This window comes from Drosophila montana, unplaced genomic scaffold, assembly GCF_035044405.1.
Source record: "Drosophila montana isolate Dmon_TW-CO22-7 unplaced genomic scaffold, ASM3504440v1 contig_3200_1, whole genome shotgun sequence".
NCBI lineage: Eukaryota > Metazoa > Arthropoda > Insecta > Diptera > Drosophilidae > Drosophila > Drosophila montana.
In genome coordinates this window covers 2081844-2106046 of record NW_026998080.1, presented here as the reverse complement: position 1 = coordinate 2106046, position 24203 = coordinate 2081844, and the positions used below count along the sequence as shown (strand labels likewise).

Below are 24203 nucleotides of genomic sequence, written 5' to 3'. Positions count from 1 at the left end.
GTCTTTTAATAATAGATTTCTCAATTTGTGTTTAATCAATTTGAACGCATATCGAAGGCGCCATTACTAACCATTAACAAACGAACAAAGTTTTACTAAATACATAAACCTTTTTTAAAATTTAACGGAATCAAGAGCTTACATATAATGCTTACGAATATCGGAGCAAAAACTGTAACTAACTAACTACAGAAATTACATAAATCGTCATATTATTAGCATATATATAGAATAGTGTTTGAAATTGAAATCGTGGCAAATCGTGAGCGCTATACACAGTTTTCGTATCGGATTGCACAGAATTTAAAATTATATTAGACTTAACTAGTTACTATATATAAGATATATCTATATATATGTATATCTGAAAATGTATGAAAAAATTTAGCTACTGGAATGCATTTAACTTGTTTTCGTTTAAGTTGTTCCACAAAAAAAAAAGGAGTTTAAGTTGTCTGGATACATTTTAGATAAAAAACCTGCCTGTTTGGCTATGTGTGTGTGTGTGTATATATATCTAGATCGTTGCTTTAAGCCTGATGTGCTTTATCATAGCTAAAATCGCAGCTATAAAAATTTGAAAATGCTCGCCAGTTAAATACATGACTATAGCTATTTAGTTCCATATAGAGTAAACATTAATAAAATTTTGATTAAAGTTACTAATTTGAGAAATTTGAAAAGGGCTAAAAAAAATAATATTCAACTCTTACAATAACAGTATATGAATTGTTTTATAACTAAAACTAATCGGACTGGTTGTTCTTTTTTTCTTTTGAATTGCTTAAAAGTATTCGTACGCCTGTTTGATTTTGTTTGTATTGTATTTAACACGCACACACACAGATGCAAATACAGTTGCACATAGATACGTTTACATTTAACATATATATGTATGTATATGTATATAGATGTACTTATTCGTACATATCGGCTTAAATCACAGCTACGCAGAGTTATAGGCAAGGCGAGTCATTTCTGTTTGGTTTGTCTAAAACTAAAGGATACACAGATACACATGCACATATAAACACAGACACAGACACAGACACAGACACACATGCACATACACATACACATATACTAATAGGGGGTTTTTGATTTCTGGACAGTCCTGCTGCCTTAGCCCGCCACCTGTTGCATGGTTATGGTACTAATCAGCTGCTGGCATATTTTGCCGTACTCGAACTGATCCCCAGAGATGCGCCTCAATTTGATGCCCTTGCCGGCGCCATGATGGTCCCGACTGCGTCCCTCGCACACCTGCAGCTCGATCTGCAGCCCGCCCGAATACTCGAGACTCAAATTCGTAGTGGGCTCGCCATAGCTGGACGCGATACAGGCAGGCGCATGGCTGCTCGCGCTGGCGCTGGCTGTAGCATGCGGCGTCGCGTCGCTGGATGCATTGGATGCGCTGCTGTGACGCGACTCGGCGCCACTGTCCTCGGAGCTAATGCTGCCCTTGTGCAGCACAAAGCCCTTGGGCGGCATTGTCGAGTCGATTGTCTGCTTGACCATCTCGAGGATGCGTGTGGAGTCCAGGTTGGAGCATTCGTGCGGCAACGGCACCTCGTAGCACATCTCATCGGACATGCGACGCGAATCGCACATGGAGTCGGGCGTCAGGTGGCCGCATTCGGTGTGATCGCCCATTTCGGAATGTGAGTCGGACTTGAAGCCCGAGCTGGCCGATGGCTCCTGGCAGGAGGGCGACAAATTATTCGAGTCGTTGCTCAGCGAATCGTCAGAGAAGCCCAGCGACTTATCGCTGCCACGCCTATGCGCCTCCACATTTGAGGAGGCCTGCGCATGGGCGTGGCAATTGGGTGCAACATGATTGGAGCCGGGCTCACAGTCCAGGCTGGCCTTGCGTCCAATGCCGCGCGTTATGGAAGGCATATCGCTGCTGGCCTCCGTGATGATGAGACCCTGGCGGGGTACAGTGGAATTAAGGATTAGATCATGATCACAGCACAGCCAAAGAGTTGATGCCCACCTGCAGCGACATAATGGGCGTATGCGGCTCCAATGAGTCCTCGCTGTCGCGGCTATTATCCGAGGAGAGGGCCACCAGGGTAATCTCGCTGCCCTGGACATCGGTGAGGCAAATCTGCGGCGTTATGCCGCCCGTGCAGCCTGCATAGGGCGTTCCCGTGCTGATGGTATGACACATCTGCCCGTTGCCGTTCTCCTCCTGTATGATGCACAAGTTGGGCGAGGCGGGCGGCGTGGGCACCACGCGCACTGGCTGCGCCGGCGACAGATTCAATGGCTTCAGATCATAGTACGCCGCCGTGGGCACAAACCAATTGGGCGTGGCAAAGTCAGCTGGCTCGGCGGCAATGCCGCCGCCTATGCTGCACACATCCATGGACAAGTCCAACGGCTGCTGAGCGGCGCCCTCGCTGGCGGCGGAGGTGCCGCGTGTTATGGAGCCACCTCCACCGCCCGTGCTCAGGCCCGATATGCCCTTGGTGATCTGATGCAGGGGCGAGGTGGCGCCCGCGTTGACATTCACGCAGGGATTGAACGGACCCGTGCCGGGCAAATACGGATTCGGATTGGGTGAGCAGCTGCCGCTGAAGCCGCTGCCGCTATTGCTGTTGCTGTAGACGGGCGACTGGCAGCCGCTGCTGCTGTTCGAATTGCTGGCACCCAGATTGATGCTGCTGAACTGACCCACCAGCTGCTGATGCGGCTGCAGCGGCAGCGTCAGCGCCAGCTTGGGCATGCACCCGACTGCTGCCGCCGCTGTCTGGTATTGATAGCCGCAGATGGGCTGGCCGAACATCTGCTTGGCGGAGGTGAGCGAGGCGTTCGGGCCGTGCGGCAACGTTAGCGGGGACACACTGTAGCTGTGCATGGGTTGCGGCTGGTGCAGATGTGACTGATCCAAATGGCCGCCGCTCACGGCTGCGCCGCTGGCTGCATGCGCGGCGAGGCCCAGCTGCGGCGCCAGATCAATGGGCACCACATTCGATGAGATTATCTTGTTGGCTATTTCAAAGCTGACGCGCTGCTCCTTCACCAGACGATCCAAGGCGGGCATCAGATTCTTAATGGCCTCCGGCGGTACCTCGATGTCGTGACCGCGACGCAGCGCCAGCTGCAGATTCGTGGGTTTGCCGTGTATGGGCGAGCCTGTGCGGGATGATAGGGAGATTAGTCTATGTGTTCATGGGCAGAGCAACTGCATCAGCTAGGTGTTCTCTTGCTTGCGAGCGTATTTTATGATTTCGCTTACCGGGCAGACTGATCGAATTTTCTAAAAGCGGCGGACTGGGTGCAACCAAAAAATTTCTCTGTGCGATACCTTTTTGCAGGGATTGGCATTCCTGCAGCGGACCCTGGAACTGTGAGCGTGATCCCTCCGAGGCGCGACGCACGGGACTGTAGCGTCCTATGGTCGCTAAGCGGCAGCCAGGCGAGGTCGTCAGAGAAATATACAAACAGAAGGGAGGGAAAGAGAGAGAGAGAGGCAGAAAGAGATAAGATATTAGTGAAACTCTGGGATGCTTTGGCAGATTGTTGGCTTTGGGAGCAGCTCTACTTTTGCATACAACAAAAGACAAAACTAATCAAAAGAAAAGCAAACGAGGAAAACATAAAACTTACCACCCTCCTGCACAGTGGGCAGTTTACAGTGGGCGGCGCGGTAGGCGCGCCGATTGTTGGCAGCCGTTGTGGGCGCCACCAGCGGCACCGAGTTGCTGCCGCCGGCAATGCTCAGGGGCAGTGAGTGCGGTGTCGCTGCCACGCCCATGGGCAAACCAAAAGTGGGCGCATTGGGCGGGGACTGGCTCAGCGATTTGAGCGTGGGCGGCAAATAGTCGCGATTCATGCGAGATTCAACTTCGCGTATTAGCTCGGGGCAAATGACTGGCGGACGCAGGAGGGGGTGATGGGGAAGAGAGTCAAGCGTGCAGCAGCAGCAGCAGCAGTAGCAGGAGCAGCAGGTTGTTGTTGTTGTTGTTGGTTTTGTTGTTGTTGTTGTTGTTGTTGTTGTGCAGCAGGCGTTGGCGGTTAAGCGGTTAAACACAATAGAATTAACCAAAAATCCAAAAATCATAAAACGAAATACAAACACAAATAAAGAAATCAATTCAATTAAATTTACAAAATTAAAAATAAATTAATTACTGTGGAAATTTAATTAAATTAATTTATTGAATGAAAAACTTAAAGGCAACTAATTTAAGGCGTGGCTATCTTAAAGCAAGGCAGCTACATTTTAAAATTCTATTTCTCTAAGTTTTATTTAGCATAAACTAGCTTAAAATTATGCTCTCAGCTGCTGCCATTTTCTCTCTGCAAAAGTAAATTTCCCTCATATCGAAATTTCCATCAACCAACAGAATATTTCCCTTATCTAATCCCTTCTTCAAATTTATTTTGTCTGTTTTAATTTTAACTTAGTGAAACGTAATCAGCAAAAAGAAAAGACCATTCAATTTCACGTGAACATGTGAATTCAATTCCGCTATGTTTGAAAGTAAGTGAAAACTAAAAAAGAAATGCCTATTCTGGTGCAAATGGATTTATCAAAGCATAAAAATAAGATATGTTGATAAAAAAAAATTGATTTGTTCTATGTAGGTCTCATAAATTTCGGATTACTGTAGGATTATGTCACACTTTAATTTTTATGACTACTCCAAAGTAAAAATGTCCAAACTAACTTCTTATTTACCTTTACCTAATATACATATATGTTTTTCTTTCATCTATGTTTCGAGATTTTGGCGAAATCAGCTGCAATATTTTGATATTGGCCCAAATTTAACGTAAAGTTAGCTCCATTTATCGTGCTTCTGAGGAAAGGGCCGCCCAAAAAATGTTAGCCCATCTCTCTCTTGTAGGGAATGCTACCTCGTTTAAGCAAGGTCTGTGTAGTTGTCCATAACGCAGATGCACCTACCCGGATCCCCATGTGACCCATATTTCTCCCTCCCCAATCCTCAGTGTTTGTAGTTAGTGTTAGTCTTTCAGGAACAGGCAACACTTGACAACAAGTTAAACAGCTAAGCAGCATGTATTATAGGAAACGTACCTGGAGGTCGTTCCGTAACGGTCAGCAGACCCGTGCGCCGGGTGCGCATATTGCCACCACCGGCACCACCGCCGGTGGGCGTTTGCGCTTGAGCGCCCGGCGGCACCTGCATGTGGCCCAGTTCGCCGGGACTGTGGCTAACGGAGAGATCCTCGGTGCAGCCCACGGTATGGCGCTTAACACAGCCGCGCTTCTGCATGTACCTTTAAGGATTAGGGACAAGTTGAATATAGTGAATGACAAAGGATTCAGGCGGGACTTGCCTCTGTATTTCCTCGCTGCACTCCTCGCCGCAGTTTTCCGGGCAGCAGTGCAGCTGGCCCATTGACTGCTCGCTGAGCGGTGACAATTCCGGCGGACCGGGCGCGGTATTTAAGCTGGGATTCATATAGTAGCCCGCGGTATCCATTTGCTGTGGAGTTACTGCAACGCCGGTGTTGCCCGTCGAGATGCTGGCGGGATAGTAAATATGCAGATTGGCGCCACCATCCGAAGCGCGACGTCCGAAGGAACCTGGCGAAGGAACAGAGGTTATTAATAATAAAGTGAAGACTGGACAAGATGGACTTACTGGCACCCATGACGACGGGCGGCTTGAGCAGATGCTGATCTTTGATGGTCAAATTGTGCAGCGGCTGGTTCTGCAGCATGGGCAAATTTGTGGGATAGTAGAGCGTGGCCTGGGCGGCATCGTTGCACTGCGGCGGGCACTTGAAATCAATGGGCGGCACATGCGGATTGGCCAGGGCCTGTTCGTGGGCGACATCGCCGGGGCCAACTGTGTGGCGACGCGTGTTGGCGCCCGAGATGCCACCCGCTGCGGCGCTCAAATGCTGCGGGTTGACAGGTGGCTGCCGAGGGAGACGACAAGGGTGAAGCAGCTAAAATGGCTGTCAGGAAGGCAGAAACTCACCTCGTTGGGTCGCGCCAGGCACTCCAGCTCAAAGTCACCGTACTTCTCCAGATCGACGCCCACATCGGAGCACCAGCCAAAGCCCAGCGCCGAACTGGACGCATTCGCATTGCTGAGCGGACTGAGCCGGTCGAGAGATTCCTGTTTAACCGGCTCGGAGCGATCCACAACGCCGGTGGTGATGCTTGTCTTGCGGGATCTCGAGTAGGCAAGGTTCGCATGATGCTGCAGTCTTTGGTTTTCGCGTCGCTTCTGCAGCAGCTTATCCTGCAGCAGATTGTATATGGCATAGATATTATCGAAACGCTGCTCATGCACCGACTGCGCTATCATGTCCGCCGTCAGGCCGGGCAGCTGGAGCATGTGCGTCATGACCACCGCATCCAGCTGTGGCGCAGACACCTCTGAGCTATCTGCGCCCGACAACGATGTAGTCGAACTGCCCAACGAGCTGGACTGCAATTGGCCGCCAGCGACGCCAAAAGGCAGCGAATTGGCGTCCAGGCGCTCCTCCTGATGCAGCTCCGACTGCCAGTCGCTTAGCCAGCGATGCTTAATGATCTGTTTGATGGTATAACGGCGATCCGGCTCAACGACCAGCATATTTCTGATGAGATGCTCACAATCTGGAGGGGATTTCAGTAGATTAGCGGGTGAAAAATGCACCAGAGCTGTGTCCAGACTCACCCTGCGACATGAAGAAGGGTATGCGAAATTTGCCCTGCACCACGCGACTCTTGAGCTCCAATATGGTCTTGCCATCGAAGGGCAGTGCGCCGCAGACAAGTGCATAGAGCACCACGCCCAGACTCCATATATCCGACTTGGGTCCATCGTATTCCAAGCCCTGAAATACCTCGGGCGCAGCATAGGGCGGCGAGCCACACCAGGTGCGCAGCAGGCTACCCTCCTCGTAGTGGTTACTAAACCCGAAATCCGCAAGCTGTGGAGGATCATATACGTTAGCAATCGCTTGGCTATGCAGCTGCAACTGCTCGGACCCACCTTTATGTTCATGTCCTTGTCGAGCAGCACATTCTCGGCCTTGAGATCCCGATGCACCACACCGCGCAGATGGCAATAGTGCACCGCCGAGATGAGCTGTGTGAAGACACGGGCCGCCTCTGGCTCCTTCATGCGTCCATTGGCCACCAGGTGATCAAAGATCTCGCCATTGGGCGCATACTCGGTGACCAGATAGATCATGGACTGTGATTCCATCACCTCGTAGAGGCGTGTGATGTGCGGATGACGCAGTGATTTGAGTATAGAAATCTCGCGAAATGTCTTGCTCAGATATTCCTCGTTGAGGCATGTCTTATCAATGATCTTGATGGCCACCTGGTCAGAGGAGTACAGGCAGAACAGGAAACAGAAGGTCGTATCAGTTAATGTTACTCTCAGGCATTTCGTAAATGCCACAATACCAAAAAAAATGTCAGATGTGGATGCGAAATTTGGGTTTGGCCCCGAAGGTGAACGAACCAGGCGAACCAGGAGAATGCGACGATTGACAACAGCGAGGCGAGAGCCAAAGAAATTCAAGCTGTGTGGGCTGACAACATCTTGCTCTCCCAGTAACAAGAGCAAGTGACAAGCAATATATACGTATATATATATATATAAATATATGTATGTAAGTCGAAGATCAAATACACTTAAAAATATATGTGCTAAAAAATGCTATAATATATATTAAACTTTGTGGATCTAAACAACTTTGAGCAGCATTTTTTAATACTTTAACAAAGCTCTGCAAATCCTCGTTTCTAACCCTTTGATCTTGATAACAAGGGTATACCTTTGGAGAAACTATTATTCAAGAGCTAACTCAGTGCTCAGAATTACAACATAACTTTATAAATATATCACGTTGCTATGTTATTACTATAATTTAATTAATAGTGCATGAATATAGTTTAAATTAGTTAAACACATGCTCAAACAGACATGAAACTTTCTTACTGTCTAGTCAAAAGAAAGTTCTCATAAAAAAATGATCTAATGTTCGCAGCTTAAGCAATATCATTTATCATCTTTAATAATAATACCCTACATTTTACTTTTAAATACTATGTAACACTGTATTTAAGCTCTTTGGCTAAATATAAATCTGTGTCTATTTTAATACAATATAATTTGCGAACCTTAGTAGATCCCTACTTCGAACTTAATCATCAATTACATATAATTATATCAGATCTTTATATGCTGTTGACAATAACTAAATAAATTTTCAACTTCATAAATGTAAATAGTGTAGAAATAGTTTACATATTTTAACTATAATTTAAAGAAAATGTTTGCTTTTTATTTGCGACCACTTTCGTATACCTTTTGTTCTTTACCAAACTGATAGTATCAGCATAATACTCCATGTAAGGGTATGTACATGCAAAAAAGCACAAAAAGAACGTGTCTCGCTGTTGCTGGGGGTCAGGTGGTAGGTGGCGCACTGTCTGCAGCCGCAGCAGCAGCAGCAGCAGCAGCAACAACAACAACAACAACAAGCACGACAAGCACGACGACGACAACAACGCCAAAGATGGCGTGAGTGTTAAATTCTGTGTGGTTGTCGTAAGAGAGGTGCTAATGATGATGACGACGACGACGACGACGACAATGATGACGATGTCGGCGGTCAGAGGAGCAGGAGCAGGCAGTGAGGGGTCCACGTACAGAAGGGCGTGAGGGTAGGCAAGACAAAAAACATTCTTTACACACACGACTTTCGTCGACGTCGTCGACGTCGCCGTCTGTTTATATGCTTTTTTGTGTTTTTGCCAAGCATTTCAATAATAATTCAACAAAAACTGAAATAATTAACAATCAAGCGTAAGCGTAGTGAGTGCGAGAGAGTGAGCGATACAGGGCGAAAGAGAGGGAGAGATAGAGAGAGGGCGAGAAAGAGAGGTAAATCAGTTGCTCTTGCTTACACAATGATAGCAAAAACAACTACAACAACAACAACAGTAACAACAACAACAGCAACAACAATCTTCATTTTAAGCAACACAGCTTCATCATGATGAGCCGCACACCGGTTTTCGGTTTGTTGTTGTTGTTGTTCTTCTTGCTGCCTCAACATTTGAACAAATTTTTGTTTTGTGTCTGTCTGTTTTGCTATTGCCTTAAGCAGCATTTGTTGTTGCTCAATTAGAAGGCAATAATGAAAAAAGTATAAACAAATAATTTATATAAAATATCTAAAATATTTGTTCTTTGACCAGAAGAATACAATACTTGCAATACTTGGCGTATGCATAATGTTTTTTATTCTGTTTACGTCTTGCTGCTACATATTACAAATAAATAAATTAGCAACAATTTCTTATAGTTTATTTCAACTTTAAATTTGGCATTGCAATACTTGGCGTATGCGTAATTTTTTGGTGTATTCTTTTTTCTATTGCCTTTAGCAATCAATTCGAATGCATTTAATAAATAATTTACATAACAATTCAGATAACTTTGCTTTTGCAGCGACTGAACATGAATGCACTGCTTCAGCACTGGGCGTATGCGCAATATTTCTGCATTGTCATTTGCAAGCTGTATTTCTTTTGACATTTTACACAATTGACGGGGCGTTGGGCAACAGTTTTCTGGAACTGTCAATGCCACGTGATCAGCGTGCTTGAAATATATATATATGTGCATACAGACAATAAGCGTGGAAGAAGAAGATATCCTGTAACCAGGACATAAAGTCTTTTGCACTTGCTAGAAGCCTGAGCAGCCTCTTTATCAAGCTTGAAGAATAGACAGCCAATTAATCTTATTCTTTAGTTATAAAATTATTTGAATAAAGGCCTTATCTTGCAAAGTGTAGCTGTGAGGTAATTCAATCGATTCGGAAAAGGGTTTAGAAGGGAACTTACAAATAAACTGATTAACTGAATCAAGTTACATATTAAACTCTGCAGATCTTTAAAGCTCTTGGATCCACTAGATAGATAGACGAAGATAGATTGTATAGACATTGAAATTATATATGCATGTACTTTATTAACATGGCAATGTCACCTTTTGCCTGTTTCATATATTTCACAACGCCTTCGGAGATGTCTGGTAATATAAAATATGTTATTACAATCCCCCAACTTCTTACAAGGCCCGAGCTATTCAAATATGAAAATGATGTACGACAATTGGACAACAATCGTTTGTCAGCAGCTGATGGGTAAAGGGGAAGAGGGAATGGGGTTTGCAGCAGCAAAATGCCATTGCCACGTGCCATTTTGACCTTTTGCAATGAATGCGATGAACCTTTAGAACAAATGCTCGTAAATGAGACATTCAAAGCAAGCGCAAAAGCAACAGCAACAAGACGAACAACAAGAATGTCACATTTGGAAATCCTTCGCTTGGCACAACACAAAAAAGCCAAGGCAAATGGCAGAAAGGCTCGCTCCTTGGCGCACGTATTGATTTAAAGGCAAGGACTACAAAGCCTGATTGCCAGAAGTGCTAAATTCTATTACAAAATGTAAATTCCTTTTGATTCCAAAGCTGACTCATTTCGCGCCGCTTACTGTTCACATTTTATTCAAAAAAAATTTAAAGAACCTTAAATTTATATGTAAGTTAGCACATTTATTATATTGCGTCGAATTAAAAAGACATTATAATGGAACTATTTCGGGCAAGGAAAATTTTCAAATACTGTCAACTAAAACCATTTACATTTTTAATTTAAAATACTGATAAAATATTGTTAGTCAAAAAAGGACCCTGTTCAGCTTAATCTTCAGAATTAACCCAAAACCAATTCAAAATCAAAGTAACATTAAAGTTGCTCATAACTACACTTACGTTTAATTTTGAACTAGTTTCTTAACTTTACATAAATAGTATTTAAAGTCAAGCTCTTTTTGTAATATTAAGAAGCTTAATTCTTTTGAATAAGAACCTATTTTAGTCGAATCAGTTCCATTTTAAGTTTGTATTCGTATTATAAAACGGAACCAGTTTTATTGAATCATTGAATCGATTGTCTATGAATGCAACTAAAAATTTTTGAAAACTATACAACATTTTGAAAAGCTAACAAAAAAAGGAACTAAAACAGTCTAATTGTTTTCTCATTCCACATTAACTAGTTCTGTACAATGAAACTAAAATGATTTCCAAATCAAATATAGACTTTCCTTCCTGATGAACTAAAATATAGTTCCAGTTTAAATTTGTTCTCAACAGATTGATGAGAACTGAACTATTGAACTGATTTCTTTACAATATAATTAAAGCTAGTTCACAGCTAAGGAAATTTATTAAAACCAGTAAAAAAAACTGGAACCAGTACTGTCAAATTGTCCTTGCATTCTACATGAATCTGTTCCTGTTTAACTAGTTCTTTAAAAGGAAACTAAAATGATTTGCTAATTAAAATGGACATAGATATTCTTTCGAGTATCGTTCTTAAATGATGCCCTTCCACACGAACCCATTCTCCTGTTCCAGTTTCTTGTATTCCTCCCGCAACATCTCCAGCTCCTTGGCATTCTGCACACCCAACCGCTCCAGCTGACCGTTGAGTACAATGATGCGCTCCCGTACAGCATTCACCGTGTACAGGCTGAGGCGTTCCGGTTGAAATACATCCGCTTTGAGTGTGCTCATGTAGTGCCACATGTCCTGCAACTGGCCACGTTTTGCCACGTGATGCTTGCGCAGTTTGTCATCCAATTCCAGCTTCAAGCGATCAATGTCATTGATGAGACTGGCGACTTTGGTGCCACTAGAAGGCCGGCGGCAGCCAGGGGGCTTGTCCTCGCCGTCTCCCTCATCAGGGTCGTTGTCATCGAGAAAATTGTTGGCATTCAGCTTGACTTGATTGCATTCGAGATACTTTTGCTGTGCCTTCAGCCGCATCAGTTCGCATAGTAGGCTAGTGGGTGTGGCCGTTGACTTTTTTTTGCCACGCAGAGGCGGTTGCGGTGGCGCCCCCTTCTGCCCGGGGGCACGAGGGGGGCACGTCTCAATGTCAGGCTGGCCTGACTGCTGGACGTGCTTCGCAGACATGTGACCCGCTGCTGCTCACGTTTGTGGCTCAAATGTTCTACACAGCCAGCGAGTCCTTGTTTTAGTTGTTGTCGTTATTGTTGTAGTAGGTGTTGTTGCTGTTTACACGTGGTAATCAAACGTGTGTTGCCAGCCAGCCCAACCCCCTCCCAATAAGCGCGCAGCGGCTCGTGTTTAATCAATAGTTGCCCTTATGGCAGCGCCCACTATTGCTCGCTGTGGCTGCTGCAATTAATGCTTTCTCTCTCGCTCACTCTTCCTAGCTTGCTCTCTCTTTCTCTCCTAACCCTTGTGCCAGTGTCGCGTTTTTATGCCACGGGTCGCTAAACTTTATTTGGGTTCAGTTTGGCGGCGATTTAAAATTTCCAATTACTTTCAGCAGCAGCGGAAAATCGATTATTATAAATTTCCATTGAATGGCCTACTTAACAGCACGTGCCTTGCTGAGTCTTGAGTCTTTGAATTTAATCAGGCGCCGCACCGCGCCGCTTTGTTGTTGATAAATCATTTATAGAAAGTGGAAAATACTTGAGATTGTATTCGTTAGATGATGCGAAAGTATAAAGAAACTAAAGATAAATTCAGAACTGACTAAAAAAGTTGAAACAGAGAGAGAGAGAGAGAGAAAAACCGAAAGATATGACATTAGGTGAGCGCGAGAGCGAGAGGTTGCAGTGCACGTGATTGATTCGCAAATTGTTGCGTTGTTTACGTAGTTCTTTTTATTGTTAATTTACGACTGGGAGCACTTTGATAACGCGCTTGTTATCATATGAATGCGAATGTTTATCGAGTGCGCGAGTGTGTGCGTCTGTGTGTGTAAGTGTGGCAGCGACAGCAACAACAACTTGCAGACAGAAGACAGATTCAAGCGCGAATCAACAATAAATTAGTTAGGCAAACATGCCAGCTAAACCAAGCAGATACCCTGTAAAAGTGTTGGAAAACGCGTTTTAAACTGCTTGCCGTTGTGATTCTTAAGCAGTGCACTGCTTGGAAGAAATTTAAGATCAACCAGGAAATCTAAGGAAATATCAGTAAATGCATACTGTCTTTATTACCTTAAACATTAAGTTTTTCTGAACATACCTCTGGGAAAAGTACAAAATTAAAAGTAAATAGTAATAACAACATAAGCTATAATAAACCTATGCATCATCTATAAATACATTCAAAACAATTTGGATGGGGTATAAATTATAATATTTAGTATATAAAATATATAGATCGGTATCCAATCTATCTGTTCCCATAATAGCCCTCAATAACTGAAAACGAACTTTCAATCATGCAATTTACAGGGTATTCCGACTGTTAGCCTTATACTAGCAGCAAATACAAGCAGACAGTAAGCCTGTGCAATAGAGACAGCAAATAACGAAGAGACAAACAATTGGCCTTACACTCTTTGCTTTGGAGCTTAAAAAAATAAAATTGTTGGTAAAAAATGCCAGACAGTTAAAAGACGCAAAAAAAAAAGGGGAGAGAAAATACAAAAAAGAAACACATACGCATACAACAAAAGCCGCGAAATAGTTAATGAAAAAGTAAATAAATTTTTAAACGATTTGGGCAGCCATGCGTCTGAGTCGTAAAGCAGAGCTGAAGCTATATCGTACACATATATATACGGTATGTATGTATATATTTCAGCTCGAATCTTTGAGTGGTCAGCAACAAGTTTTATTATACCCTGAACCCATTGGAAATTAGTAAAAGGGTATTACGGTTTTGTGCAAATGTCTGTAACAGGCGGAAGGAAGTACTCCATCCCACGAAGGGTATATATTCTTGATCATACGCACAAGTTTATCATTTCTTGTACGATGATAATCAATTTTGAGACTTGTTTTTTTTAGCATAACTCGAAAAATACAAGAGCATAATACACACAACTTTGTTTGTAAGTTTTCGATTGGAAATATATTAATTTTTTTGATAACTAGTATTTAGTATTTACCCTGAAAATTTCATGAAGATCGGACTCTAAGTACCGAAGCTTTTTTAAAGATACATTTCCCATTGTGGGATGAAAGGGAAGAAGCACAGCTTAAGGGTACCTTTGTGTGTGTAGGCTTCTATGAAAAGAAGCTTTAATGGTTTTTAAGGAGGGTATCTTCAAGTCAGGCACTCCCAACCAAGGCCCTCTTGGTTTTTTTTCTTATTTTTTTGACTGAGATCGCATCGTGGCCAGACAGCGTAAGCTCAAGTTAAATATTTGGCCATAGCGAATGATCAATCAAAGTTGCCTCAGTGCGCAACGGGAGCGCAATTATTATTGTGTGATTCGTAGGTTAGAAAAACCAAAAAAAAAAGGAAAAAAATACCGGTTGATATATTTACCAATTGGAAATCGGATTATGGCGACCAGCTATAGCTGGTGCATGCGTTGAGTGGGTTCTGCAGACGTTTAATTGCATCAATTGGAGCGTTAATGGTCGCAGTTACTTCAACAATGGCCAAGGCAAACATCGAGTCGGTCCACGCGCCATAAAGTCAATTAAGTTGTCGAACAGCAAGCGATTCCCTTAAATTCTGATATCGAAATCCGAAAATCAATCAGTCAGGGAAACGCCACAGTAAAGCAATTAAAACGGCAACAGAATTATCGCAAGGGCGTGACAACAATTTGAATATGTATATGATATACTACCTCCCGCATAGCCAAAATTGTATTACAAAGGGTAGATAAAAAGTTTCAGAAACATTTTTTTAAATGAAATCAAATTAAAGAATAGAACAGAGTTTGAAAAGAAGATATAGTCTGCTACAATTAATTCAGGGCTCAATTAGAAAGGTGTCCATTTAAAATCGATTAGAAAATGAAATAGTTATGAGTCTTATATAGTCCGGGAAAAGCGTTTACTTTGAAAATGTTTTTAATTGCTGAGTTTTGTAGTGGGAAGTTTTTAATGACTGGTGAGTAGTAGCTTACTGCCTAAAGGCTTAAGTAAACGTATTTATACCCTGTATGGCTGTTATGAAAATGTGTTTTTTTCTTCTGGTTCCTTTTGTTTGTTGACTGGATTACCCTCTTACCCCTTTTTAGTATAGCTTACATATCTCTACTGTAAAAGATCATAAACATCTGTAAATTCTTTCTGATTTTATATATATTTAAGAATGAAAAAGATTCTCTCTTATGTTTCCTGAATCTCTGTATATATATCTCTCTCAATTTTTCCTCTCTCTCTGTCTCCTCCTCCCTTCCTTTCTTTATCTGTTATGTCAATCGCGTTAATGAGCATAAGTTGACTTTATGAGAATCAAATAGAAAGGCGACACTGCCAAATTTATGTGCAACTTCTTAGGTAACTTCTTAAAATATTTATAACACAGCTTTAAAAGAAACCTAAAATATATTCTGCTTAGCATGAACGTTTGCAAGGGTTTGGGCAACACTGGCAATGAAAATGTGTCTTAAGCATAACCAACGTGTATTCTTATCGTTGTTGTTTACACATAATGTACATTGTACGTGTGCCCTGTTGATAATACTAATAATTATTAGCGAAATTCGCATAGTAGATAAGCTAAGGCTATAGGCAATAATAATAACAACAATATTAATCCAGGCAAAGTCATGTTGTACTTAAACATTGCATTTGTAACACGCACACACACACACACACGCACACACGTGTGGGAGTCCATTGTGAATGTTAAGTATGATAAGTGAGTGCGAATGGACCTTGAAATTGACAAACAGCTGTGTCGGCCTCTCTTATCGGAGTATTGGGGAACAAAAAAAATAAATAAAAAACAAGAGCTGTAAAAGCAAACAGTATGAAGCGAGAACAAATGAAAATGGCAATAAAGTAAAATTTATAAAATATGCGCGTTGTATGTAAATGTTTTCTTTTTAACAGCCCAGACGCCATTTTGAATTGCAGGCACGTGCTGTTCTCACTGAGATGAATCTCTCCAAAGTTGTGTGCGTGTGTGTGTGTGTGGGACTCTCCAAGACCGTGTTGACAATTTATATTGTTGTTGTTGCTTTTCTGTGTGTGTTCTGTCGTTGTCAATTATGCATATAACGAGCACTTCTGTGTTTGGCCTACAAATTTGCGCTTATATGCCCGGTTATTGTTGTGATAAACTATTAAATTAAAGCGCATGGCTTTTGTTGTTGCTACTGTTGCATTTGTTGTTCCAGTTGTGGTTGTTCTTCTCGCTGTTGTTCTTGTTGTCGTTGTTGTTCTTGTTGTTGTTGTTGTGGTTCCTGTGTTCGGTTCTGTTGTGTCACTTGACAGCACCAATTATCAGCAGTCGCATTTAGTTACAGCAACTGTGACAGCTGTGTTTTGTTGTTTTACTCTATATATATGTACATACATGTACATACATATACATACATATATATATATATGCATATATATGTATATATATGAGTGTGTACTTGCCCTCAGCCCACAGAGCCCCAAGCCCAGCTGAAGGTGACTCATTATCACTTCTAGCAGTAGCAGCAGCTGAAAAATGCATTCGGAATTTATAATGCAGAGAAATTGTCGCTCAGCTGATAGAGCACAAGTGACAAATGTGCAGCACATGTAATTGCCTGACTATTAAATACCCTGTAAACCATACTTATAGACATTCTGATATGTTCAAACGCGCCCAAAGACTTAAGATTTTCTACATTTTAAATCTTCAAATTATTTTCCAATATCTCTCCACAAAATTTGATGTGATGGATCATCATTTTTTGTCTGGTACAATCAAGAATTTAAATGTTACTTTTTCAAAGCTGATTACAATTTGCCGTCGATTTAGTTTCTGACACCTTTTGAAATGTATATTTAAAACAATTTACATATTTTAAATTCAGCTAATATACGTTTTGAGCCACTCGCTACAGGGTATTCAAGAGAAGTGTGTTTTAAGCGTTTTCAGGACAGGTGCGAGTGTACCTCAACTGATTACGCCTCTCAGTAATTAAACGCATCAGCATCCCAGCCATTTTAGAGATGCATTACTGATAAGTTGTACGGAAATTGTCGAAAATATTTGTAAATGCAAATAACATTTGACAGCGGGAAATGGAAATAAATAAAAAATAAATAAACCAAGTGAGATGATCTCAAAAAGAACGAAACAAAACTTAATTACTTCCTCATACAGAGCGAAGGAGCGAAGGAGAGCGCAAGAGGTAGAAAGAAAGAGATCCCATTAGCAGGTGTGGAGGGCTCCGACTTGTCTTGTGTGTTCCCAAGCGATAGACGCCCAGGGGGCGGCAGAGGGTGAGGTAAATGCCTTTCAATTAGCATCATCTGATCGGACTCGACAGCAGCTGCTGCTGCTGCTGCTGCTGCTCCAAACGCCGTCAATTGAAAGCAACAAAACAATATATATATACATATTTTGAGGCAAACAACTCCCCAAATGCTGATGCCGTTGCCGTTGCCGCTTCCCCATGCCGATCTGCCTGCTGGCAAATATGTATTGTCAATAAGTTGTGTAAACACTAAAGTATACTATGCGCACATATTTACGCGGCAATAAACAAAACAACAAAAGAATCATAATCACTAAAATCAATTTGATTAAACCGAATGCGCAGCCTAACGGCAAAACGAAAAGAAAAATATAATAATTCGATTCGCAATTCGATGAATTTTTGAAATCGATAATCGATAACGATAACGTGTACGTGTGCTCTACATAAATATAAATGAGTTTGTCCTGATTGACGAACTGACTGGTAATCCGGCCAAGTAAGAGTAAGAGCTAAGAAGCCGAAATTTGGCTGTGTTCTCTGCGCGTCGGACCAGCAAGCGAAAGATCGCCGGCTCAAATTCAGCAGCAATTGCCCATTTTTTCACATTTTATGGTGGAATTGCCCAGAATTTGTCTTGGCGTGCAGCTTCCAAACATAAGATGTCTATAATCAAAATGTCAGCTTCCTAGCTATTTACTTTCTGACTTGAGCACCAATCAGTCAGTCACTCAATCAGGACAAACAGTTTTATACACATTGACTTTTCCTTCCTATAATCAAATTTTTTATATTTCGATTCAGTCGGGCGCAGGGCAAGCAAAAATTACTTTTGACGTTATTTTGTGTTTTTTCATAATGTTGTTCAGTATCAAAATAACCATAAGCCTAATCACTTTTAAGGCTGTGAAGAGTGATACATATATTTATCGGATTATGTAGCTATCAATGGAACGATCAGAAGAAAATTTAAAGAAATTTGAAAGCCTTGTTAAATATTCTAAATACTTGAGCTAAGCTAACGAGTTATCGTTATGCCCCTAAGCATCATAATGATCTAATAGATATAATCACCAAGAATTAAGTTTCTTCAATCACCAATCAATCAGTCAGTCAGGAGAAACAGTTTTGTATGCTAAGATACAGTCATACCCTACAGTTGTTGTATATATGTATGTACATATATGCAGGATTATCAAAATTTCCTTGAATTTAATAATAATGCCCAAGCTCTTGACATAATAGTGGACTTAGTAGTTGTATAATATCTTTTTAATATATGACAGATTGTAAGCATTACTCACCTTGGTCTTGGTTACAATGTTTGTGGCTAGTTTGACGACGGCAAAGTTGCCCTTGCCAATTGTCTTCTCTAGCTCGTAGTAGCCGACGCGCAGGAGCTTGTCCACGGATATTTTGCTCGTCGATGGCACTTTGTAATTTTGTGGCGTTGATGTGGAGGCGGCCATTTCAGTGGTTTCCTTCAGTTGCAGTGGGGCACTTGGTTGTTGTTGTTGTTGTTTTTGTAGTTGTTGTAGTTGTTGGGCTTAGTAATTGGCTAATGTTGCGTCGCCTCCTACTCGTTGTGGTTGCTGTCGACGCAGGAAGTTCACTTAAGATGCATTTTCTTTTGTTTGCCGAGCTTGAATTCATTTGCTATTCATGCCCGCTGCTGCTGCTGCTGCTGCTGGCGGCGCAGTCTCACACACATACATAAACAAAGAAATACACAAACAGAAGTACACCAGAAAAGGCGCAGCTTTGGCTGCAGCGGCGCTTGACGACAACGACGACGACCACGACTAGGATGAGGATGAGGATGGAGCGGGAACAGCAGCAGCGCCGCCAGCAAAATTAAATTCGATGCGAAGCTCAAATTGATTGCAACAGCAATTACATGCGCGTTGCTTCTGCGTCTGCGGCTGTGGCAGAGAGTGTGGCAGAGGTCAACGGCAGCTGCGTCGTTGTCGTCGCTATGGCTGTGGCATCTGCTCCAGCTACCGGCGGCGACTGGGCCATTGGGCACGGCCACGTGGCCAGCGCAGCGAGCACGTGAGGCGTCTCCTTTTGTGTGGGCTGCCGTATGCGTCTCACGTTTCCTGTTCCACGGAAAGCTGCTGCCTGCTGTTTGTTGTTGTTGCAGTTTATTGCTATTGTTGTTGTTGTTGTTGTTGTTGTTGTATGCACGCGTTTTCTCTTTTCACATGTTTAGCCTTGTGGCTGAGGCGCTGCGATTGCAACAGTAAAAAAAAAAAAGAAAAACAATTAAAAGTAATTCACATTTGAAATTTGAGACTCGTTTTTCTTTTTGTTATCACTGCTGCTGCGGTGCAGTGGGCGTGGCTAACAAAGAGCTGCGTCTCTTTTATCTATGCAGAAAAGACTATGTTAGCCACAGACTGGCGACAACTTTTGGCTGGCAGTGTAAAAACAAAACCTGTGTCTGCTCAACGCACTCACACTCCCCCCCCCCTCCCGCTCACGTTTTTCCAACTTCAACTCTCCCTCTCTCTCTCTCGCTGTAAGCTGATCGCCTGGCCAAGCTGCTTCCTCCTCCTGGCTGCAGCCCGCCTCCTGCTACATTGCAACCACGACAAAACTTAATGGGTTAATGTACAGCATCAAGGTCGCGTGGCCAGGCACACACTCACGCACACACACACACTCACACAAACACGCACACACACAGACACACACGCTGTTTGAGTGTGTGAACGAGATGGCGCGTTTGGCCCAAGTCAAGTGGCGATGTTTGTTGGAGCTGCGTTCAAGTCAGCAAATTCTTATTGAAATCAATTTAAGGCAGCAAAAGCGTGAAATAGTTGTAGAAAGAGGAAGAGCAACGCAAACATAACAAGTAGACACTCACACACACGCAAAAACAGACACTCAATTCTAATGCCAATCGAAGCGAAGTAGAAAAATGTTGGCTATTGAAAGCTAATACACTTTTTTATGCCCTGCAATTCGCATGATAAACAAGAAAAGCTTTTATTGAAGTTAGCAAGGCTTACTGGCGTGGAGAAAGTTCCAAGATGAACAACTTTTTATGCAATTTTCAATTTTATATTAGCAAAGCTGCAGACATTGACCACTAAAATAACTTTAAAGATTGTTCTTCGAAGCTTTTTAATATTTGGTCGTAAGAAAACTGTTCACATGCACAAAAAAAAACAATTTACTTTAGTCGAAATATAAATGTACGGAGCTTGAAGTTATTAAAGTACAAAGCTTAGATTGAGTTTGAAGAAACTTTTCAAGCTTTCGACACCGGAAAAGGAACAAAAGTTAGAAAAATGTTAGTTTTTCAAAAAAATTAATTAATTAATTACAAGAGCTTCACTGGTTAATAATAAAAACTGCAAAATCTTGCTATAAAATATAATAGACTCTAATTGTTACACGAATTGCAATGATTTCTCCATAAAGCTTTAGTGAACTATAAAAGACGAAGTATTAATTGGGTAGAAACGATCTGCAGGTTCCTTTACAAGAACGAAATTATATACAATTCAGATCTAAAAGCTTTCAAACACTTAAAACTGAACAACCTTCTCGAATAACCGATTCTAGGGTCATTTTATGCACCACAAGAGCTAATTTCTATGCACACTTCATACTGCATGCAAAAACCTTCTACATTTTTTTTTACTCAAATTACCACACACTTAAAATGCCCTCTTGTATTTGCGTTATAGAGTATAACAGCACATTGACACACACACACACACATACAGACAAACGCACACACACAGGCAAACGCACACACGCACATGACGTATAAATTGTAAACAATTTGTCGGCGCGAAAGAGCAACGGCAGCTGTGGGCAACAATGCAAAAGCGATATTTAAGTGGGTTTCCTCAAGCATTTAATTTGCACATTTTCACGTTTCTTGAAAATTTCTTAGCGAACACGAGGCAAAAAAAAAACAACAAATTAGATTATTATATATGTACCAATTGAAAATGTTTTTCTTTTTGTTTACTTATTAATCAAAAAAGACACAAAACAGTTGTAAGCGGTCGTGTTTGTGAGATGAAGCAGCAGCCGCAGGACAAGATGAAGGACGCTGGATAAACAGCGCACACAGGTCAAAGTCAATGAACAAAAATCAACAGACTGCGACTGCTCCAACTTAGGAAATGGATAGCGAACGCGGCGACAACCTGTGCCTGGAAGCGCCGCATCAAAGCTGAATGAACTTCCAAATTGGAAGCAGCATTTGAAGCTGGGCCACATTCCAACGCACGCACGCAGAGCAGCAGCAGCAGCAGCAACACCAGCAGCAGTCAGAGAGAGTGACAAAGCAAGAGGGAGAGTTGCGAAAGCGATGCCAGCTGTAAAAGACGTCACAAGGCAGCGACAGTGGTATCGGCGAATTTAAGACGAAATCATCAAGCACTGCGTCGATGCGTGCTGTCATTCACAATTGGAGCAGCGCACAAGCAAGTGGGTGGACGGGTGGACGGACGATTGGGTGGTTCTTTGCCACAGCAACAGTAGTGTAGTTTTCTAGTCTAAAACTTGAGTTAGGGTTACAGTAAATCACTCAAATTGGGATAGATCAGTTAATACAGCAGTTACTTGAATGCAAATGGTACTCAACTTATGAACCGCACTGTAACCATATGTACTTATATGCACACATATTTATATGTGTGTACACACATACATATGTATATGTACACAATATCTGTTGGGTTTTGCTGATAACTAAGGCACCGCAGTAGTTGTCGGCTTGTTGTTGTTGTTCTGCTCGCACTCGTGCCCTCTGTGGCTGCTGCTGTTGTTTTTGTTGTTGTTGTTGTTGTTGTTGAACCAACAAAAGCGACAGCATAATCAGAAAAGGCAAAATACGAGAATGATTAAAAAATAAAACAAGAATAACAAAAGAAAACCAAAAAACAACAAAAGTCGCGCGCGCACGAAAAAAAAAACAACACATACAAGTAAAGTAAATGAGCCAACAAATATAAAAGAGCAGAAAAACAAAAGCTAGAGAACGCGACTTCGACTTACAAACAGCAGCCACACAACGAAAACAACAACAACAACAGCCCAGAAGCGCCAAGCGCCAACGCCAGCGCTCAGAGCAGAAGGCAAATAAAACACAAGAGCAAGCAGCAGAGCGGGCGACAGCGTGTGTGTGTAGTCGGCGGGGGCGCAGCAACAGTTACGGGGCAGACAGGTTGCGGTGTGCGTGTGTGAGTGCGGTTGTACATATACATATATATCCGTGTACAAGTGGGTTTGTGTGTGTGTGAGTGTGTGGCTGGCTTGGTTCAAGGAGTCAAGGAAATTCGCAAAAAACAACAGCAGAAATTACAATATGAAGCAGCATGATGACAATTACAAACACATACACACGCACACGAATGTGTGTGTAGAGGGGCGAAAATGAAACTTGTCGAGGTCGAGCATATAAACCACTCGAATAAAACGTATGTATGTACGTATATATGTGGGCACACATTCACGAGCGAGAGCGAAAGAGAGATAGAGAAAGCACATAAACACACACAATTGATAACGGGCGAATGAAATAAATTTACAAACGCAAGGTGTCCAATTAGACCACTCAACAGCAATTAGCTTTTCTTCTTTGGCTTATTTGCGTTTTACTGGAGTTGCTATGACGTTCGCAGTCAAACAAACACACACACACACACGTACACAGAGTCGCGCGTGAGAGCAGCGCGCACTCTCACACAAACGCACGCACTAACAGCACAGATACATATGTAGCTATGCAATCGAAAAACGTCACGACTTCCAAGTGGAAAACCGTACGTAGTTTTAGCCGTCATTTTGGCTGTGGGCCGAACAATAAGTTGCCGCAACGGCAGCATAATTGCCATTCATGAATGTTTTTTGCTTCCGCATGTCGCCACACACACAAGAGCACGTATTTACAAAAATCATAATTACATTCCACATGCATTACACAGATGCATGTGTTTGTGTATGTAATTGAAGCGGCGCTCCCATCTCCTGCTCTAGTACATTGTGTTGTTTTTACAGTTCCAGCCGCAGCAATAGCAGCAACAATAACAAACGCTGCTCAAATAAGAAACACTTTGTTTAATCTTTGTCTCATTTCATTTGCTTTTGCTCTTTTGCTTACACATTACGATTGCTTTCTATGTTTTATATTATTTTTTCTTCATATGTCGCCAGATTTCTTTTCACGTTGAATTTGTATTACATATATATTAATTCTTGCGCTGTTATCACTTGTGCCTTGTGGCTGTTGTTGTTGCCTTTTGGCTTTTGTTGGTTGTATTTGCTGCCGTCGCATGCAATGAACTTGAACGCGTGGGCGTAGCATGCGCCGCGATTTATATTATCAAGTGCCTTTGCTTTCGGCTATTGGAATTTTTTCATATTGTTTAAGAGGCGATTCTTATACGATTTTAGCGCGAAGCGCGGCCCACCTGCTCACGAAGCAAAAACTCGGCACCAACTGATGGCAATTCGCTCTCTTCGCACACACACTTACCGCCAGAGTTCACTCTCCTGCTCGCACACTTGCTACAGCACTAAAGGCTGTGTTGATTTCATGATTTATCGATAACGATATGTGTAGACTATTCTGTTAAGTGCGTCAGGGCCCTGTTAAGATCTAATCCGTAAATGTTGTTCCTCAGTTGGCAGCCCACTTTTGAATTGGGCGCGTAAAATGAAACATTTAATATGGCGATTGATTAAAATGATTTAATTTCGTTATTTTTAATTTTAGATTAACAGTGTGCGCTCCAAATAATCAAAATGATTAAATTTCATTATTTTTTAATTTTAGAGTAAAAGTTAGTTATTAACATGCACAAAAGCGATCAAAAACAGCCAGGTTTCAGTTCCCACTCTAGTACAAATACCTAAAAAAATAAGAGTTATTTAAAACTTTTTGTATAACGGGCAAGCTCACACAAAATGGTATGTTTCCTAAAAGTTCACATTATCCACTAACTAATGCTAATTATGCGCGATTTGCTTGTCTT

At 42.2% G+C, this 24203-nt stretch overlaps 2 protein-coding genes across 4 annotated transcripts; both read right to left on the bottom strand.

Annotated features, from left to right (window-relative positions):
* Window positions 1-3: 3 nt before the first annotated feature.
* Sik3 (Salt-inducible kinase 3) lies at window positions 4-23719 on the bottom strand. Of its 3 annotated transcripts, none has more exons than XM_064688183.1 (12): window positions 23330-23718; window positions 18507-19430; window positions 6969-7304; window positions 6651-6906; window positions 5964-6589; window positions 5622-5901; window positions 5314-5563; window positions 5051-5253; window positions 3616-3879; window positions 3245-3409; window positions 1997-3141; window positions 4-1929 (listed from the first exon to the last, which is right to left on the bottom strand). In XM_064688183.1, the coding sequence occupies exons 2-12, from the start codon at window positions 18669-18671 to the stop codon at window positions 1123-1125; spliced, it is 4497 nt and encodes a 1498-aa protein (XP_064544253.1). In that variant the 5' UTR covers window positions 18672-19430; window positions 23330-23718; the 3' UTR covers window positions 4-1122. The 3 variants fall into 3 exon arrangements, with proteins under 3 accessions (XP_064544253.1, XP_064544254.1, XP_064544256.1); XM_064688184.1 differs by having other exon boundaries at window positions 3245-3400; window positions 23330-23716; XM_064688186.1 differs by lacking the exon at window positions 3616-3879 and having other exon boundaries at window positions 3245-3400; window positions 23330-23719.
* On the bottom strand, window positions 11217-12431 carry LOC135431737 (uncharacterized). The gene has a single exon (XM_064687010.1). It carries the CDS (start codon window positions 11985-11987, stop codon window positions 11385-11387), a length of 603 nt encoding a protein of 200 aa, XP_064543080.1. The 5' UTR covers window positions 11988-12431; the 3' UTR covers window positions 11217-11384.
* Window positions 23720-24203: the final 484 nt, after the last annotated feature.